The sequence below is a fragment of the Melanotaenia boesemani genome, chromosome 7, assembly GCF_017639745.1.
Source record: "Melanotaenia boesemani isolate fMelBoe1 chromosome 7, fMelBoe1.pri, whole genome shotgun sequence".
NCBI classification, from domain to species: Eukaryota; Metazoa; Chordata; class Actinopteri; order Atheriniformes; family Melanotaeniidae; genus Melanotaenia; species Melanotaenia boesemani.
Window position 1 is genome coordinate 26,667,009 of NC_055688.1, and position 21,643 is coordinate 26,688,651.

The 21,643-nt window shown below is 37.2% G+C and overlaps 1 protein-coding gene across 1 annotated transcript; it reads left to right on the forward strand.

Moving 5' to 3' along the window:
- The first annotated feature begins 3,347 nt into the window (after nucleotides 1-3,347).
- On the forward strand, nucleotides 3,348-20,264 carry LOC121643110 (sodium-dependent phosphate transport protein 2A-like). Its single transcript, XM_041990332.1, has 12 exons — nucleotides 3,348-3,369; nucleotides 4,414-4,596; nucleotides 4,962-5,111; nucleotides 5,401-5,544; nucleotides 10,527-10,638; nucleotides 11,108-11,303; nucleotides 13,127-13,222; nucleotides 13,328-13,394; nucleotides 13,542-13,709; nucleotides 14,560-14,676; nucleotides 18,691-18,815; nucleotides 18,901-20,264. The coding sequence occupies exons 2-12, from the start codon at nucleotides 4,422-4,424 to the stop codon at nucleotides 19,492-19,494; spliced, it is 1,944 nt and encodes a 647-aa protein (XP_041846266.1). The 5' UTR covers nucleotides 3,348-3,369; nucleotides 4,414-4,421; the 3' UTR covers nucleotides 19,495-20,264.
- Nucleotides 20,265-21,643: the final 1,379 nt, after the last annotated feature.

The following is a 21,643-nucleotide window of genomic DNA, read 5'->3' on the forward strand; positions in this document are numbered from 1 at the left end:
AAAATACAATGATAACAATGATAACTAATATTACTATCTATAATAATTAGAGTAATAATACATTATTATATATTATATATTATTATAGCACAAAAAAGAAGGAATTAAGTGTTTGGCTGATTGTTTCTCTCTTTGAATAAAAATAATTTGGTGTTGTATTACACATCAGTGGAAATCCAGGCCAGTCATCTTTGCAACGAGCTGCTGTATGACTCATAACAATCGTGCATTTGTGGAATATGGAATGCAAACATGTGGGTAGTTCACCCAAAATAAGTGTCAAAATCCTCTGCAATATACTTCTAGTTCTGCTGTTATTTGCTCTTGTTTTGAGATTCAAGTGCGGCCAGTTGTGTGCCCATTACCGATGTATGACTGGCACCTTAATGACAGGCAGACATATTGGGCTGAGATTGTGGGGCCTGCGGCAATCCAAATATCTCCAAAATCTGGGACCTAACTCCATCCTCTAGGATGACAGCACTCCCACAGCCAGGATCATCACAGGGTAGGGAGTGGACAGTATGAAATCCAGACCTCAACCCAAACAAACACTTGTGAGATCAGTTTGTGTGTGCTGTAAGTGCTAAAGTGACCAACACAATTATGCTGATTGACCTTCAACAACTCCTGGTTGAGAAATGAGATGCCATCCTACTGCAAAATGTGACAAGCTGTTTGGCTGCATGTTGATTTTCCAAACATTACTATGGGCCCTGACAGTGTAAAATGAATTAAATGTAAAAGTGAACAATATGTGTTGGGTTTTCCATGTTACTGTGGGAGAGATCAGAGATCATGTGCACATACAAACCACCACTAGACCCTGGGGAGAGAGCCAATTTGTCTGGGAGTTGGTATAAATCAATAATATTATATTCATTCATTCATTTTCTGAACCGCTTAGTCCATTAAGGGTCGCGGGTAAGCTGGAGCCTATACCAGCACCCTGGACAGGTCACCAGTCCATCACAGGGCCAACACACAGGGACAAACAACCACACACACACTCACTCCTAGGGAGAATTTAACCTAACATGCATGTCTTTGGATGGTGGGAGGAAGCCAGAGTACCCGGAGAGAACCCACGCATACACTGGGAGAACATGCAAACTCCACACAGAAAGGCCACCGCCCTCAAGGTTCAAACCTCCCCCCCAGCCGGGAATCGAACCAGTGATTTTCTTGCTGTGAGGCTGCGGTGCTAACCACCACACCACTGTGCAGCCAATAATATTATATTTGTATTGTTAATGATCTGACCTTATCCCTGGGGAATTACCTCAAATAAAAAGAGAAAATGTTTGTACATCCCCACGTGGCATTCAAGGTAGGACATTTCTATTTTCTCATGATTTCATTTAGATACCTTTATGCAGATTAACCAAATAAGATGAGTGCTATACACATGCAAACTGAGTGCCAAATAGAAATCTACTCTGCTTCATTATCCTTGTATTTTATGGACATTCTTGCATGTGATACAATAAGCACACTCACTATCTGAATCAAATCATAACATCATGTTGAATTTAAAACATAACTAACATTAATTTAATCTCTAATTGAGTCATCTTGCCTCTGCTTGTGGGCTTTTCTCCAAATTATGGTTAATGTTTTCATAGCAGCTGAGTTGGCTCACTCAGAACTTTAACCAGGTGGCTGTCGGAGGCAGCAGAGACTGCTTGGCACAAATAATAGCTGTGTTATTCTAATCAAAACTAATCTCCTTATTAGATCTGCAGTTAAAAGTTTATTTTTCTGTATGAACTAACTTGACTGTTTCTTATTTTCTTGGTGAGTTCATTATGAATTTGGCTTTTAAAATTGAAATCTTGTTACAGTTTCTGCAAGAAGAGACTTTCACACAACAAAATGGAAAGAAGGTGACAACAAATTTTTCTTTATTGACAAACAGATGATTAATTGTTGGGTTGAGTGGTAAGTTTATATTGGCTGTAAATGTAATGATTGTCAATCTGTTTGTTGGATCTGCTGTTCGTACATCTACATGCACAGGCGAGCTGAGCTGTAAAGTTTAGCCTGTCTGATTATTCTGATCACCTCTCCAAACAAAAAAACAGAATGAACACTCAGACAAAACATCATATTTCATTCCTAAATGTAAAATGAACATGGGTCACCACAGCCATAGAGCAGCAGAACAGGATGGCTAGCATGAACCTGCAGCTCACTGGCTGACCCTGTAGACCCTGCCATCTTTGCTTTGCTTATCCCCCATCTGACAGGTCTCAGAAACTTCACTCTGGCTTCCACATGTGAAGAAAGGATTAACTGCAATATGGACTGCTTTTCTTTTTATTATTTTCAACTAAAGTGCTCTGGATCTGTTCCACAGATTTAGCTATCCCCAAACGTATGCATATAAAGGATTACATGAAATCTAACGGATTTTTTTCCTTATAGTCAACACTGATGGCTGCAGCCTCATCTTCAATCCAGCAGCCTACACAACAACAAGAGCTGTTAAATTGCCCCAGCTCCAAGCTCTCATAATACTTTGGAAAGTACCAACTTAGTTGAGGGGGTTATTAAATTCTGCTCCTCTGAGGTCAGCAGGTTTAGCAGATATGGATGAAAGCACTGCTGATATGACAGAATAGTAGCTGGATTAATCATTAACAATTACCCCAATACACAGGTCAACACTTCTCTCTCCCATGATCTCTCACATGTGGGTAGTGGAGTGTGTAGGTAAATGTGCGTTAAGAGGCTCTCGTGGTTTTGCTCTGATAGCTCAATTCCAATCACAACATGCTCAATCTTAAGTACTGCCAAAGCACATAAGTACCTGTACGCTCTGCACAAGTTGAGTAGATTACACTGTACATGTCTGAAATACTTCTACTGACTTATCTCCTGGAAGAAATTATTATTTAATACTCTGGTTTAAGTCTTTGCTACTTTCCAAAGCGTGATGAAAACAGCTGTGTGAGAATATGAGAGAACTACAAAAAAAGTGTCCAAGATCAGAGACATTCCTCAATGTTTGCCACTAGGTGTCAGATTTCTCCTGCTATTACATCTGAAACCTGCTTTAACAGGGATGATGAATCACATCAAACAGCCCCTCTTCATCTTTGGATCCTTATCTGGCCCAAAATCAGGTGAAAAACAGCTGGCTGAGCCAACATTATTCATTACCCAAAACACAACATGCTCTTTCACCTAATGCATCAACTTGATGCTTTGTGTTATCGATTAACAGTGCTTTCTCTGGTGATGGGACAAGTTAATCACCAAGGGATTAAGGTGTTCCCCTTGACCTGATAGCTTATTTAAAGATGATTTACTCCTCAGTTTGATGCTTTGCTTTACAGGGGTCACACCAAGGCTGTTTAAGACAAGGTAAGAGATTATATTTCATGTCAGAAACAAAAGCAGTTAAGTCTTTGTGTGATGTTGGAACACTTAGAATAAAACTTGCAAATCAGAAAGGGGAAAAAGAAGCAGACTGCCAAACAGATCAACATTGAGCAATAAATTTCAGTACATATAGAACAACACAAAATTCACACAAATAGTTTATTAAGTTTATTCAGCTGTGATTTATGGAAGTTGTTTCAAAAACTCCCAAGTATGGAGACTTGTAGATATGCTAGCAGGGCCTCTCCATAGATCAGAACCTGCAGGAGGACGCCACACACAATGCTAATGATGCAGTGACTGTAATTACTATAATTTCAGCTGCTGTAATTACTTCCATCCTCTTTGCTTTTAAGGGACACGTTAGAATTCCCTCTTCTATTAAAGTCTCAAAAAATATGGCAAAGTGGCTGACATGAAAAGGGCAAAAATAAAAAACTCTAAATTGAGATTGTGAAAGCTTTTGAAGGGAAGTGCAGCTTTTAGATGGTGGAGCATCCCTATAAGAGCTGACTTGCAGCTGTAAGAAAAATGGGGAGAAGTTACATTGATACCCGTGTTTTCATACTGGTTCTGATATTCCATTCATTTACTGAAAGGTAAGGTGATGTTGCACGGTGTACCATCTGACCTCAAATCAGAGAAAGATGCCACTTACAGACTATGTTGGCCACCTTTGTTCTCTTAATTGCTTGTCTCTTGCTAAAAGTAGCTCTGTGAAAGATGGGCTCGTTTACAGACACGGTCTTCTCTGGCTTCTTTTAACTGCTGCAGGTGGCTGATAAACACATTCACTCTCATCCGTTTCCTCTACACTGGTGTCATTCTATGATTTTAATTACTTGCACGTCTCTCCGCAGCACTCAAAGCACCATATGTCCTCTCACTCTCTAACTACAGTGTCCTGTGGACAGAGAGCAGGACTCAACTACAGTGGTCACTTCGACTCCTATTAGTTTAAGTCTTTGAAATGTTTCAGAGTTGTTCTTTGTCGTCCAAATGAGTGTTCTTGTTCATTGTTATCAGGGGAGAGGATGCCCAGTGCTCAGCTCTCATCGCAGCCCAAACTCCTGCTGGAGGAGGACAGGGAGTCCGGTATTGGCTCCACCCTTGACCTCACGAGCAGCTCAGAGAGCCCCAGCCAACATACCAATCACCATTTTAGCACACCTTCAGTAAAAGACTCAGGCAGACTCCCCAGAAAGAAAGGTACAAAACAGGAATTGAGAGGAGCACTTTCATCTCTTGGTGTGGCAGCCAGTTAGATTTCTTTGAAAAGGCAAAATACAATAGCAGAAGCTTAGACTGGCTAATATATATATATATATATATGTATATATAAACAAGCTAAAACATAAAAAAACAGTGGGAAATATGATCTGAATGTCCCTCAGTGAGATTTTCTTGTATATGGGTAAAATAAGTCAGATGGCTTTGCTCTGTAAATGTGAAAGCTAACCGGGGTGATATTTCTCACCCAGAAGACAGAAATAACCGAGTAAAAGAGAGATTAAGCTGACTGTAAAATATCCCTTTTTCCTGTCAGCCTAACCCTCTCTGATTACGGTTTTCAGCAGATAACTCTACTCAGGCATCAAGAGCGAGTCTACACATGACCAAGCAGTTCCTTATCAATATATCCAAGATCCCTCTCCTCTTCATCCTTCTCTTCCTCTTCATTTGCTCATTGGACACTTTAAGCTCTGCCTTCCAGCTGGCAGGGGGTAAGTATAACCATTGCTGCCCCATCAAGGGGTTGATCATGAGTCAGTTAGTTGATGTTTGACAAATAAGTGAGTCACTGAAGAACAGTTCACGCTGGGCTCTGCTGTATAATGCACTGCAAAGCCTCATCTGGTGACCTTTTGGATTTAGAAAAACAAGCAGTTTCAGTCTTGTTTAATATCGCTTCTAGCAACCTTGTCATCTCTGAGGCGGTTTTTGTTTGCTTTTTAATTGTGTGAATATGTATGCTTGTGTGTTTCCGTGTATGTGGGCGGCATATTTAACCAGGTAAAGTGGCAGGGGACATTTTCCAGGACAATGTGGTGCTGTCTAACCCTGTGGCAGGGCTGGTGGTGGGGATCTTGGTTACTGTGCTGGTCCAAAGCTCATCAACCTCCACCTCCATTGCAGTCAGCCTGGTGGCCTCTGGATGTGAGTATATGCATATAAAGTGTGTGTAAATATGTAAGTGCCAGCATATGAGTTGCTCTAGGTTTTAAAAAGGATCTGGAAATGTAAAGAAGGTATGCAGGCAAGCTTTAATTAGTTGATGATTTGTGTGTTCTCTGCATTGTATACCTCTATGTCTCTGCAGGCTATTTTTATTTATTTATTATTTTTTTGTATGCATAGAAATGGCAAAAACATTGACATAGCAATAAATACAGAGAAAACAAAGCTCCCATGGTTCATCTTTGACATTAACAACAAATGAATTTGCAGTTAGAATCTGTAGAATCTGGCTCTAAACACCATCACTGACTGTTCCTTGTGGAAGATGTGGAACATTGTGCTCCTTGATTTGCTATTTACCATCAAGTATTGGCTGAGCAAACATTTATAATAAATGCATAAATGTTACCACATGACTGCATATCAGGAAAGACAAAGAGTCATCTCTGTATATTTTAAAATGCATATATGTGCATGTACACCAAGCATGGTAGTTTAGTGTAAAAGAGGACAAATCCCCCAAAACACTAAAACCAATTTTATCCATCCATCCATTATCTATACCACTTCGTCCATTAAAGGTCGTGAGGAAGCTGAAGCCTAACCCAGCATTTAGCGAGCAAGAGGCAGGATACACCCTGGACAGGTTACCAGTCCATCGCAGACCAATTTTATCTTCTCATAATATACTTTTACATCTACACAAACCTTTACATACCCTTTCAACTTTTTTATGGCCTAAAACTTATTGTGCATTGTTGCTTGTTAAAACATATTAGCATATGCTCACATGCCTCTTTAAATTAGAAACAAATAACCATTTGAATACTTAAAAAATCCTTAACAGGATAAAGGTCACAGTGGAATCATAATGTTCTGCAAAGGCTCTTTTCTTAGCCATCATTTAGGATGAGATTTTTTTTTTTTTAGGTTAAATATTAGTTAATGCTGAATTAATATTTAACAGTTACAACAAGATAATAGACGATGCTTTATGATACAGCAATGAAGATGTGTTTTATTATTATAATCATAATTATTATTACAAACAGTGATTCCTGTATGTGTATAAAAAATAGTTCAAGAATGTTGTAAAAATTTTCATCTGCACCAAAATATGATTAAATCATTATGGAGGTAGAATTATCCTCAGATTTTGTATATCATGGCCAATCACATTTGCAATAAAAATATTGTTATAATATTAATAGAAAACTTAAAAAAATATTAAGCTATACTTTTTTTTTTTTACATATTCTTTTAATAGTTCTCCTTTTTTGGTAATTGATGAGGGAACTTTAAGAATTGCACAAAAAAAAACAAACAAACAAACAATCAAAAAAAAAAGAAAAAAGAAAAAAAAAGCACATTTACACTCTACAATGTTTTGATTTTCATCAGCTGAGATAAGTTCACTATATTATTACAAGTGTATTATCAACATTATATCAAAATTCAGGCTGCTCTTGGAAATGGTTTGTATGCTTTCTTAGGAAACAACGGTGCATATTCTTACATATCAAATCAAATCAAACTTTATTTACAAAGCTCTTTTCATGCCAAAGGCAACACAAAGTGCTTTACATGATAAACAAAAATGTAAGCATATTTCAATTCTTGCATGTTAAATAACAAAACAAGTCTTTACACATCAAAACAGAAATTAAAAACACTCTTAGCCAATTGGTGTCTGGATCTGAAACACACACACACACACACACACAGACATGCACACAAAAGGGCAGAAAATAGAAACAAAACAAGTTTTTAATACCTTTTCATAATTTGACTGAGTTATCGAGGTTACGGTACATTATTAAATTTTCCTTCTCAAATAACCTTATTTTTGTGTGTCGGTGTGTGTGGCTTTTTTACATTATCAGATCATTATGAATGAAACCCACTTACTCTTAGAAGGTTTCATTTACATGATTGAAATCATAAGTTTATCCATCTATTATCAATTCACCGTTAATATTAAGAAGTAGCTTCTCATCCTCAAATGGACCTTAAACAAATTAAATTATTAAATACAATAAACAGGCTGTTTCATTCCAATTCTGTTTTGGCCCATCTGCCAACAATGGGCTGTGTTTCATTTCAAATTACTGTTGGCCAGAGGTATGAGGAGTTTATAGTCTTTGTCTGTCTATTTTAATGTAGATATTTCAGGAATATACAGGAGGTTTTAATTTATACTATAATTACTACATTACTGAAAAAAAAGAGAAACAAACAAAAAGTAAAATATGATCAATATTTAATTATACAGGTCTTTATAGACCCCATCCTTCATTAAATCCTGCTTTACTTTGATTTATTTAATCAAACTGGACTTAGTATTGCATTAAAATGCCCATCATTCAATTACTTATGCTCAAGTGAATACTGAAAATGTTTTATGATCAGTGTAAAAACTATAGTCTATTTTCTTCTGTGAATGATTTTTAGATTACAATTTCCCTTCAATAAAACTTTTAACACATTTTTTTTTCTTCCACATAACTTCTCAAGGGTGGTTGAAATGTTAGCCTATGGATGTGTGTATGATAATCAGTGATGTAACCCTGACTCTGACCCATGGGCTGTGTGCTGACCCTAAATCCAGCATCAAAGCTTAATTTCACATAGGTCTTGCATGTGCTCTCTAAAAGAAAGGCTTTGAAGATCTTTCTCAATCAAACGGGAAAAATAAAAACTTTAGCTTTACCTATAAACAAATATATATACCAAAAACACGTTGAACAGGTCTTCATCTGGAGAATAATATATGATAGGATGAACAATGTACATAGCTCCTTCTTTGAAAAACTGACCTTTGAACCTTGACCTCATGTTCAATATTCCCGATTGTTGGCTATGACCCACTTCGGAGTGGATTATTGGAGCAATCGGCTCGTAACACACAACAGACCAAATGATAATTGGACAGGGAAATCTCACAATGATCGGGTGTTTCCCATCCGAGGTCCGGAAGAGGGAAAATCGGGACAAAAACAGCCCAAAAATCGTTATGTGTGTACGGGGCTTTAGTTTCTGTATGAGGCTGTTCCCGTGGAGAGCAGATTGCACTTCAGCAACCGGGTTGGGGTGGAGAGCTGTAAATTCCCCACAGCTATCCTTTTTTTCCCTTCACCAATGCATCCTTTAACAAACAGAGATAAACATCTGGATTAAGTGTCAGTGAAAGCAATTACATTAACATCATAAAACAGAATTTGTCTGGGTCCTGATTTATCAGATTAATGACCCAAATTTAAAATGTTGCGCAATGTTTCAAGATCTCTGTAAAAAAATTACTAGATGTCTAAGCTACACAAATCCTGTGTTCAATAATGACGATGATACCAGGTAGACCTGCAGTTAACCAAGACGAGTCATAAATGGGGAAAATATAGGCATATTTGCTATAAATACTGCAGATGAGTAAAAAATTCAAAGTCTATGCCAGAAGCAATAGGCTATATAATACACAAATCAGTATCAGATTACTTTATGTGATACTTCTCCTGCCTTACAAGTAAAAGCCAAAGTAACAAGGTTTCAAATTCACAAGCTGCACCACAAAAAAAACACATTGACATGCAGCAGATAAGTACCTCCTGGAAAAGATTTGTATAGGTTCCCACAAGCTGCACATGGACTTACTGAGTACATTTACACTTAATGAGTTCACCGGCAATTCCATTGTTGAGCGTTTGAGAAAGAACGGCAAACCTGTGGACAAAGTAATGTAATGTCAAAGTAACTAACTTTGCTACAGCTACAGGTCCAATTCGTTGATCATTCAATTGTAAATCGATTTAACAGCCCATCTGTGCAGATTCATCTGTGCAAACATACGCATTTCTTGTTGTAAACATGGGTGGTTAGTACAAAATTTGCACAAGCCTTAGGAGCTGGCACTAATATGAAAGGGCCACAACCAGCCCACAGTGACAAACCGCTGACGGATCAGCGATGACCGGTGGGAAGTGGCTTTGGCCATTTTAGAGCAGTGACAAAGGATAACTGCTGCGAGAGTGGTAGGCCGTTCGCAGTCTTTGGATCTCGGCATCTCTTCACTTTACATTCTTAAGAGATTTGTGATTTCAAATTTGGTACACTTGTGATGACAGGACTCCTGGGCAGGGTCAAAATATACCCTTCTTTGAAATTATACAATATAAAAAACTGTAAGGAAGCGTTTGTAAATTTTAGGAAACATGGATGTAATTGCAGTATTTGTTCAAGACTAGTCTTTGCTGCAGAGAGCACAGTGAGTATTTCTTAAAGCAAGGCTGTTTATGTGGTCTTGATTCGAAATAAAGTAATAGCTCATTCCTGCACTTCAAAGTTTTTATTACCATATTATAGATTATAGTGCTGTAGAGCAAACTTGTAAAAGCCACCTTTGAATCACTGGTCTAGTAGGCTGGACAGGAATCAGAGCAGTAATTAAATCTCACAATATGACCCAGTGTGATCTCCCACCATCTCATTCAGTCTGGTTTATTTCCCCTCATGGGAAAATTTATATCAGCTCAGGCTCTTACCTGACGGTGTTCCACATTAAGTCTATAAAAGAAATGACATCAGTATGCAGGAGCTGCATCTCTGCCTCCAAAGGCCGTTTATACGAGAGCACAGAGCAGTATTGCAGTCAACTGTCAAATAAAGAGGAAAGCATGAATGTTTGTTTCCATAAAGCTTTTCCTCTCTTGTATGGCCGCCTCTATTCACTTGGAAAACTGATGTCACATTCAAGGTCATGTATTTATAATAAACATGCAATCATATAAAACACATGGCTAGTTAGCATGCATTCAGGCATTGATTCAAACCAGAGAGAGCGTTTTACACTCTTCCAGGAGTTCTTTCTTTTTTTAATTTATTAATTTATTTATTGATAGTTTTATTAAGAACAAACTGTATAAAGGACTTTGATGTCAAATACAACCTTCTGTTTTCTCTCATCTTAGTGTTAGAAGTGAAGTCCGCTGTTCCAGTCATCATGGGGTCCAATATTGGAACTTCTGTCACAAACACCATAGTAGCCATGATGCAAGCTGCTGAGAGAAATGAGTTTCAACGGTGAGTGGAGATGAGGCAAGGCAGATGATGGGGGAAGCTGAAGAGTGGGGAATAAGAAGCTAAAATGGACAAGTTAAGAGAAGTGAGGAAATGGAAAACAAAAAGAGAAAATAAGTGATAAGTGTGGATAAAGCATTGGCAGTGTGTTGTTGCCTCCTACTATCAGCCTATATTACAGTTTGATTTCTGAAATGTGACAAAAATGGCATAAATCCACACTGATTCCATAACAGATAATCTCTGCCATTAAAAAATATGCCACTGAACAGTTGGCTTGTTGCTTCATCTTTGTAGTAAAATCATTCTAATGTATTAATCTTTTGTGATATAAGCACACTAGGTCACAACTAAAATGCTCATCATATCACACGCATGTGAGCTGTGGAAATCAGATTAACAAGCAATTACGCTGAGTAGACCATCATTCTGTCCTTGGTTGAACACAGTTTATTATTGTGACCTATCACAGCGCTTTTGCTGGAGCAACAATCCATGATTGCTTCAACTGGCTGTCCGTCCTTGTATTGTTGCCTCTGGAAGCAGTGAGCGGTTTAATAACCCGGCTGTCCCACCTGCTGGTCACAAGCGTAAGGCTCCAACCTGGGGAGGAAGCACCTGAGCTGCTAAAGGTCATCACAGAGCCAATCACCAAACTCATCATACAGGTAAAGCTGTCAACCAATCAGCATTTTTGTAACACCGTGCTTTATAAAACCCTTCCCCAGACAGGAAATATCCCCAGAGGATGGCAGTATAGGCTGTGATGCTAGTTGTTGTTAGGCAGAAGAAGAAACTATGACTACAACAAATACAGCGATGGAGGGCTCATCTCCAGGTGTTACTTTAATCTCTGGGAATATCAGTCAGACTTGAAACAGCAGACGAGTCATGTCATTTAAATCTTTGCCAGGTCAGACATGATTTGTAACATTGCTTTTATTCTTTAAGTTAGTGAATTTTTACCATATGTCTATTTCTGATTCCAGTTACCTTTTCTTACAGTTTTTAATAGCAAATTGTGTATAACATGGTTAAGATTAAAATTACAAGACTCGTTAGATGTTTCCAGAGTCAGAAAACAAGCTTATGTGACTGACCTGCATGTTTCTTCCCAATTATATTCAATCCCCATAGCAACTGATAATGTAATAATGGCCAGTTACAAAATTAATGTATCTATTTGAAATGTAATAAAGCCATCAGTGTCTTACCTTTCTAATAATGTGATAAGTTATGACATTATAGCTTGCAGTTATTACATTTTCAACATATTTTAATGCTAGGCCAAAAATGTAATAATTAATAATATCACTGGCAAGTTATTACATTATTGGCATTATAACATTAAAATTCAAATTCATATGTTATTGGCCATTATTACATTATTGGTTGCTAGACTCTCATACATGTCCAAAGATTAAATTAATTCCTGAATAAGGTGAATTGTTTTTTTTTAATTGTCTTTTTATGAATGTCAACCAGATTATTTGTTTTTGTAGTTTTCTTCTTATCAATTCAAAAGCTCTAGTTTCCAGTCAAAACAACTTACCATCACCATCTGGCAATAATATGCCACCTAGTTTAGACTGTTTGTGTACATTACCACTTTGCTTCTGCATGTCTAAAACCACTATTTGGAAAGTGTTTGATTCACTTCTATTTTTTGCAGCTTTTAAACAGATTACTTCAGATATGTTATCTTAAAGAAAACAAAAGCCTGCTGAAAATGGACAGACATGAAATCCTCCAAAATACTAACAACAAATAGTCTCTGGAAATTATGTTATCTGATTGGATCTGCAGCAAAACAAGCTTAAGCAATCAACAAAGTGGAAGCAAAATATTTTATGTACAGAGTATGTATATGCTAGGAACCACTGGAGAGCTCACAGAGGACTATGTGAAAGGTGTCATGTTATTATACATGACAGTATCCACTACCAGGGGCAATGGTTATTTCCCTTCGTGAGGTCACAAAGAGAAAGATCTCAGACTCACCTGTCTGAGTGCACATTCGCTGAAAAGTGGCGCATGCAAGTGAGAGAGGTGACAGAATTTTTGCCTTTTTGGGCATCATACACAGGCTATGAGGACACATATAACTGTTAGAAAACCATTAGAAGGAAAATTTTGCATTATACCTTCGAGTCCTTTATTAGAGACGTTAGGATCAAATACAAGTTCAACTTGAACTACAACAAACACTAGATGTTTTCTTGTCTGCTTAAGCCATTTTTATTTTATTTTAAATGTAGCAAACGTATCATCATGGTGGTTGCTTTTTACAGTTAAACTGAGTAACTGTGTGGAATTTTAATGTGCAATATAAACAGCTTTGTGAAGGCTTGTATCAAGTCACAACAGTTAACACAAGTTAAATGTGCAATCTACAGTTAAAATTGAACACACAAAATCAACCAGTTGTTTTCGAATCCTTTAACTTTATTCTCTTTTATTTGTCTTAAAATATTTCCTCTTTTATCTTTAGCTGGACAAATGTGTGATCACAGAGATTGCCATGGGAAATGAGGGCATGAGGAACAAGAGCCTGGTGAAAACATGGTGTCAGAGTGACATGTTTATGGTAATCATGCATATTTCCATCTTTCTCCTACACATGGTGATGTTTCTGTGACATAATGGCCTCCAAATGGCTTCTTCTACTTAGTTTTTTTCTTTCTTTCTTCAGTCTGATAACAATAGGAGCATTGACAACTGTGGTCTCAGTGAAAACATGTCATTGTCAAGCATCAAGTGTGAGTAAAAATTCCATAAAGTCTATATTTCAAACACCTGTTGTTATATTTAGTAAATTTGCTATTATTTAAGAAGACTTCTAAAAATACAGTGAAACTGGCTTTTGTGAGAAGTTATCCTGATGTTTACTGGTTCTGTCTCTGTAGGCAGACATTTGTTTGCATCTACAGAGCTGTCAGATCTCACAGTGGGCCTCATTCTCCTGGCAGCATCCCTGGTTGTCCTCTGCACATGTTTGCTGCTTCTGGTCAAACTGCTTAACTCTCTTCTTCAAGGCCAAGTAGCAAGGATCATTCATAAAGTTATCAACACAGGTAGGTGTGACCTTTTTTCTCCCATTTTCAAATCCAGGTACCTGCATTCACTAATACGCAGAATATACAGACATAGGTTAGGATAGAAAGACAGGCCGGCAGGTAAATCGAGAGCTTTGCCGTTTGTCTCAACTCCTTCTTGATACAGAGTCCGGATCACTGCAGATGCTACACCAGTCTGCCTGTTGATCTCCCACTCCGTTCTTCCCACACTTGTGAACAAGACCACAAGATACTTGAATTTCTTCATTCTAGGGCCGACTCGTAGAGGACACTCTGCCCTAAGAGTGGGCAACTTGAGGGCTTTAGTCCTTAGATGTTTCCCTGCTCCAGTACACCAGATTTGTATTAAATGGCTCTCTTCAACGGCTTGTTGACAAGTTCCACCCAGTTAATCTGATTCAGGTGTGTTGCTCTACTCTCTTCCGGCTGAGAACCACTGGTCTCGGACTTGCAGGTGCTGGTGCTCGTCCCACTTGCTCCACACTCAGCTGCGACCCGCTCCAGTGATAGCTGAAGATCACGGGCCGATGAAGCAAACAGAACCAGAAAAAGCTGCAAAAAGCTGAGACCCAACCCTGAGTCCACTGAACAGAAACTCCTCAAACTAAAAATTAATTACATAATTTTGCAGTAGATTTAATCAATTAATATAACGAAAGCACTTTTGTTAATGAGATTTTAAGGTTGTAGTAGTTGGATCTGGTTGCCTTTGAACAGATGTGAACTGTTTTTACTTCAGGTTGGGTTATTTTATGCTGACTGTAAGGTTTTAGCCCATTCCACTCTAGCTGTTATAGACCATGCCGAAGGCAATTGAGTAATTTCTGTCTCTGTGCATCCCCTACAGACCTGCCCCATCCATTTGGGTGGCTGGCAGGATACGTAGCCATGTTTGTGGGTGCGGGGGTCACATTTCTGGTCCAGAGTAGTTCTGTCTTTACTTCAGCCATGACTCCTCTAGTTGGTAAGTAATATGTTTTTATCCCACATTAATGTTACAAGAGCTTGGAAAAATTAAGATCTAAAAATGAAAATGAAGCAGATAGTTTTTGTGTATTACAGTGTTTTTATTTTTTTATTGTTTCTTTTGCTATTTTTTTTTTTTTGTTTTTTTATTTTTATTATTTTAATTAATTAATTAATTTGTTTTTTGTTATTTATCCAGTTGAGTGGCTTTATATAATTCACTGATAAAAAGCCATGGTGGTGTCTGTAATGTAATGTCCCAGTTAAGTCTCTGCCCTACATAGACAATTTTATCTCCAAGCACGCTCTATTAACGAACTTGAATTAAATTGAATTGAATTGAATTTCTTGTTTGAGTAGAGAATTCCAAAGCACATCTCATTATGTCTCATACAAGGCAAATACAAGTTTAAAGCTAAAACCACAGGATGAAAGAGGCCAACAATAATTGAAAAAGTAGAAAAGGGGCTGAGCTTGTGGCTCACTGGATTTTCATACGTTTACCCACTTGAGACTGGCAATCTTTTCACGTCTTAATACCTCAATTTATTTACAGTTATATAAAAACAAAATAAATATAGTAAAAAAGAAAAAAGAAAAAGACTGGAATAAGATAAAATAAAATAATTTAATTCATTTATACCAATAAATAAAGGTAAATGATAAATGATTCTAAAATAAATCCCTAAATATAGGTGAATAAAAGCAAATCAAATAAATTAGTTAGATAAAAAGAAATTAAATAAACAAAGGCCAGAAGTGGTTTGTCACCATTGTGAAATCAGGCGTCAAAGTGCTAACATGACCCCCTCAAAAAACAAAAGAAAAAAAGAAAGAAAGAAAGAAAGAAAGAAACGATTTTTGAGAAAAAAGAGCTCATGTCTCCATGGAGGCTTTACTTGCATAGATAAGTAGGTCAGAAAAGATGTGAACTGTGTAAACCAACATTAAACTAGTGGTGTAAAAATGGCAGATTTAGATTTTGGAGGTTAGTGAACTGAAAAATTTTGCATTATTAATACAAACTTTTCTTTCTTAGAAATCATGTATTTGTATTCTTCACTCCAGACACCACAATTGCTGATAAACACTACATATGTTTTTAGTAGAGACATGGAAATTCAATTTACAATGCATGTTGGAGCTTGGACATGGGAAAGCACTTAAATAATATACAGCAAAATGGAAATGCATATCTTATGTCTTCTTGAAGCAAATCATCATGGTTATGACCTCTGTTTGGAAAACTGGTGCTAGAGTTCATGATTGACTTTATCTGTTGGGGATGGTGCTGGTTTTGTTTGGCTTGGCCAGGTACGACTGTCAGTCATAGGTTTTCACAGCTTTCTGAAAAAAAAAGAAAAGAAAAAAAACAATATGAATGCAAAGGATTAAAGGAGCAAGGTCATTTCTGCATGAGGGGATGAACTATTCTTGACTTATTGAGCCAATTACAAATAAATCTGCATTTTACTTGCTGACCTGAGTAAAATAGATCCTACAACATGAAAAAGACGAAGATTGTTGCTGTGAAACCTTTAAAAAGCATTTACAGGAAAAATACCAGACCTTCTTCTTCTAAATTTAAATCCCCTCCTTATTTGTTTTATGAGATTTTGGAGGTTTTATTTGTCACTGTAAAGTAGTTGGACTCAGATGGTCAAAAAGGTAGGAAGATGGCAGACTCAACAGTCCAGGAACTTCTTTATGATGATCATTTTATTTTCGATCCTCTGTTCATGGTATAATCCAGATTACATCAACATGGAACCCTGTGATACATCTTTCCTCTGTTCCTCCCCTCGCGAACTCCCAAAACTGACTACTTCTAAACACAAATGAGAACACAACCTTTTCTGATTTAGACACTATTTCCCCCAAAATCCACATACCCAAACAAATCAAACTCAAACAAAACCTACATACAAGAAAAGAATACCAGTTCTAAGAAATTAATTCAATTCAATTCAGTTCTTTATTTAAGACTCACAATCTGGTCCATATAAAAACAAACAACAAAACACAAAGAAAAAGAGACAATACAGAGAGACTATAGAACTTTGTCTATAATCTATACAAGCACTTCCTCCAATGCCTCCAGAGTCCAGAGTTCCAGCTTGACTTCAAAATAAGTCACACAAACAAATGATAATAATAATAATAATAATAATAATAATAATAATAATAATAATAATAATAATAATAATAATAATAATAATAATAATAATAATAATAATGTTACATGGCAGCAGAAAAGGAAAAAGTAAAGTTAATTAAGGTTAATTTAAGGGATAAGTGGTGAACAGTTACAGTCTCACTCACTTTGTCCCTTTTGTTCAACTTGGATATTGTTGAACCATAGAGATAACTTCTTATGTCTTTTCCTGAGCATGTTTTCCTCAAAGGAAGTTCAGAGGAAACGTCGATGGATTCTAAATTGAATTAGCCTTTTTTCCAGGAAGAGTAATTGACTAGCAACACTCCAACTAAGGTTTTCAATTTTGTTTTGAGCTAAGGTGTGCTGCCCAGTATGACTCTTTGAAACCCTTTGAAGACTTGGAAGAGACCATCTAACTAAATGAGCAATTTAACAGTGTGGGTGTCGCACCAGATATTTGGTGGATGGTTTTCATGCACTTTGCTGAAATGCTGAGTTTAGCAGCTTCATGTTTGCCTTCACACCATCACACAACCACACCACCAACATTTTTGTTTAGGTAAAGCTGCTCTTTTTTTCTTTTTTTTAAAACAAAGGCCATGATATTTCTTTTTTCTTTGTTTTTCCAGTTTCTTCTGATTGATATTGATATCAGTGGACCAAAAGATTGGGGGAATGCACTGCATATAGTCCTGAACTCATTAAAAAAATATGTTCAGTTTGATGGTTGAACCGTTTCTTATTAAGTTCCTCATGCTGTTAATGTTTTGTTTCATTTGGTGCACATCTGTGTGGAGATGGTTACCTGTAACGGCTTATTAAGCTACTCTCTAACTAGCTGACACGTAGTTCTTATTGTCGAAAGCATCATTTGTACGCTGTTTCTGGAACTTTGGCTTAGAAATAAAAGCTGATGTGTATTACTACTACACAGATCATTCATTAAAAGTTTGTATCTGAAAGGGAGAAAATGTATGCAGACTCAGCTCTTCCAACACATTTATATGTTTTGTTTTATGTGACCTTCAGACAGTAGTGAGAGCTACTTTTCGCCAAAGAGATTTTTTTTATATTTTTCAATCTTCCTAATTTAACTGCATCATTAGGCCGACTTCTTTTCAGGCCTGAGCAGCCTGCAACAAAAGAAAAAGGTGCATATTTAACAGAAAATTACTTATCAACTACTTATCCATGGCTGTTATTTCAATGAGGCACAGAGAGAATAGCTAAAAAAAACAAACAAACAAAAATAAAAACAGCATAACTTCTACACAGACATTTACTATAGTAGTAATAGATTTTTAACATTAGGCTACATATAACCAGTATACTGTATAACATTTGTTATTTAACACATTTCTTATGTTGTTGTTTCAACAAAAAAAAACCACCAGAAATATACATATAAAATAAAGATTCATTTGCTAGGCTAGACTAGGCCAAATGAGGATATTAGCACATGCATTTCAATTAATAGAGTTTTGTTAAATTTGTAAGAACATGTTGCATAACTGGCACTGTATACTGCTGGCTAAAGGAAGCATATAATATCAGTGACAACTGAGTCATCAGCCTGCTACACAGTGATAAATGTGAGATCAGAATAATTTCTTCTTTAGAAAAAGAGTAATTAACCAAGCTTGAAATGAAAAGGCAAGAGACCGTATAAAAGAGGGATCTTAATCCACAGATAGATTTATGTTTGCATTCCATGTTGGATTATAGCTCTACCTCCCCTTCAAATCTCTGTGCTACCAAATCATAGTATCATGGAATGAAAGAAAAACAGCAAATGTTTAATTGAGAGCATTCATACACACACCATATTTACCATTTATCTGACATCTCTGTTAGGCATTGGTGTCATCAGCCTGGAACGGGCCTATCCGCTCACGCTTGGCTCCAACATTGGCACCACTGCAACAGCCCTGTTGGCAGCTCTGGCCAGTCCGGGGAACAAACTAGCAGCTGCCATCCAGGTAGGCTGATGTTTTGTTAGCTAGCTACAGAGAATTATTCATGCACTTCAGCATTATACTCTGCATCTCTTCTTTTTCTACACAGGTTGCGCTGTGTCACCTCTTCTTCAATGTCTTTGGCATTCTTCTGTGGTATCCTCTTCCATTCATGCGTCTTCCGATAAGGATGGCTCGTATACTGGGAGAGCGCACCGCCAAGTACCGCTGGTTTGCAGTCTTGTATCTCCTCCTTTGTTTCTTGCTCCTTCCATCACTGGTGCTGGGTCTCTCGATGGCTGGCTGGCGGGTGATGGCTGGGGTTGGGGGTCCTTTTTTGGGTGTTACCATCTTCATTGCCTTGGTAAATGTGATGCAGGCTCACAGTCCCCGTCATCTTCCCACCAAGCTCCAGACTTGGGATTTTCTGCCCAAATGGATGCACTCTCTCAAACCTCTTGACCGCTTGATCAGTAAAGCAACAGCTTGCTGCAGCTTTACCTGTGAAGAGGTTCAGGATGAGGAAGAAGAGGAGCCCATCTCAACAGAGATACTGTCTGGCAACATGCAGGAAGAATCTGCTCAAAGGAAAGAAGAGCTGGCTTATAACAACCCAGTCCTGGACTGCCTGGATGAGAGCAGACCAGGTGTGCCAGTTTTTAAATTAAAAGGGTTAGAGAGATGCAACAGCACTCCTCTGTAGTGGGACTGATAACAAAACATGTTAAATACTTCACTGTTTCAATTCTCACACTGAAACCATTTTCTTAAAAATCATGTTCACAGCTATGAGCTCTGTATGACATTTGAGCCAAATCCAATTTGTCCCTTGTTTGTTTTGTGTGCCGACATGATATTATGGTGGATATTCTCAGAGGTAGGGTAGCAGTCCATGGTTTTGTTAAAAAAAATTTCAAATCCCAGCCCCTCTTGCTTCGTTCAGAATAATACCCCCCCCCCCCCCCCCCGTGTCTTAGCTCTATCAGAGGCGATGACCAGGATTTAGTGACATCTAGTAGCTAAGTGAAAGACTATTACCTGCCTGTGAAGGTTATATGGACATATGGAAATTCAAATTTACATTTTTAATGAGCACTTTTTTTTGGGACATCTGTTCAATGTGGAAGTGGGACAAGCAGGCAAACAGTCTGCTGGTGAACGCCGAGGCAGATCGTCTACACCCTGAAAGGGCTGCAAATCTATTTATCCATGGGAAGATAATCAAGTGCTCCTAGTTTGAAAACAGATACTAGACACTATTTTAAAAGTCTGTAGGCGTAACCCACATTTGGACATCTATCGATAATTTAAATGTCTTTAGCTGCGGTGCTCAGTGGGTGAACCATTATGTGATTACTGGTGATTGATGACGGCCCTTTAAGGTTGTAGCGTGTAGCAATAACAAAGAAGTATAAGTTATTAAATACTGTTTTATATCTTATCTAATTTGTAGTTGGATGAATTTTTATTATTTTATACCCTTAGAAAAATAAACCCATTAAGGTTTTTTTTTAATGCCGATAAGGCATTAACATTATAGAAAATTTATTTATTTTTTTTTTTTTTCTTTAAAGGAGACTTCTGGATTCCTTTGATCAAGATTAATTGGATTTTCTTCTTTTTTAGATTTTATTTAAAAAATAAATAAAAATGACCATAGTTATGCCATACCTCTGCAACGCTTTGAGGAAGACAAGTTTATTTGCAAAGCACCTTTTATATACAATTCAAAGTGCTTTGCATAAAATATTAAACGCATCAAAGCAGGGAGCAGAAAAGTATTACGAAGTACATTTAAAACAACCTTTAAAATATATTTATAAATGAAATAATTATAGAAAAAGCTAAAACAGAATAAAATGCAGAGAATAAAAGAAAAAACACCGATACCTGACCACTGGCGAGTACTGCGATTAAAAATAAAATAAATGCATAAATACACCTCAAAACTGTCTGCAGGCCTTTGTTCAAGAAGCAATAATGATGTATATCCTGATTTTTTAATGCAACCATAATATATGATTGACAGAAGTAGACCCATGAAGTTATCACATGGATTTCATTGTAGATTTTTTTTTTACAGAACAGTCACCATAATTTTGTTGGCAAAGGGGCAGTGATCCATCATTAACCAAATTCCCAGTCTTCTTATGTAGTAGTGAGTGCAAAACAATATTAATTACTTGTTCACAGTTTTCTCTGGCCCTGGGGAAAAGTTCATATACTTATTTTGTCCTCCGGTCTTTGCTGAAAAAGGAAACCAGCAGATTTCAGCACAAAGTTTAATAAAATAATTATATAGCCCAAGAGGTTAAATGTTTGATCATTTGTCAAAATATCATGTTTCCTAGTTACATAAGTGTTAGTGGGCGACTGAATACACACAGTCACTATGAATAATCCAAAGCATCTCCACATTATCTTCTTGATGTTATCTTCAAAGACGTGCATGGATGTGTCACAGCTTGTGTGTTTTTTAGTGTTTGTGAGTGTATGCTCACTAAGTGGCTGAGTATGCACTCGGGAGGTGTTGCTGAATGTGTGAATCTGCTCTGTGAGGTTTAACAATTGATCATGTGTATAAGGAATGCTGACACTCTCAAGTCTGTTGATGCAATGAAAGAGTGAAGTCACACACATTTTTACTTGTGAGGTGACAGACAAAGAAATGAAGACCTGAAAACCTGCAGGATTGAAGTACATATAAAATAAATAGTTGTACAGCTTCCTCTGCCGGTAAGATTATACCTTTACTGATCAGAGCTGCCAGTAAGATAAACTGACAAATGTGCTCACATGAAAGTATGCTTGAGCTGGAATATATTTCCTTTTTGTTTAAATACTAACCTCAA

Bases quoted from the DNA above. Each gene is read 5' to 3' on its own strand.
- LOC121643110 (XM_041990332.1), top strand. From the start codon at position 4,422: ATGCCCAGTGCTCAGCTCTCATCGCAGCCCAAACTCCTGCTGGAGGAG. The intron at 5,112-5,400 runs GTAAGTATAACC...ATATTTAACCAG, and splicing joins TGCCTTCCAGCTGGCAGGGG to GTAAAGTGGCAGGGGACATT. The intron at 5,545-10,526 runs GTGAGTATATGC...CTCTCATCTTAG, and splicing joins CAGCCTGGTGGCCTCTGGAT to TGTTAGAAGTGAAGTCCGCT.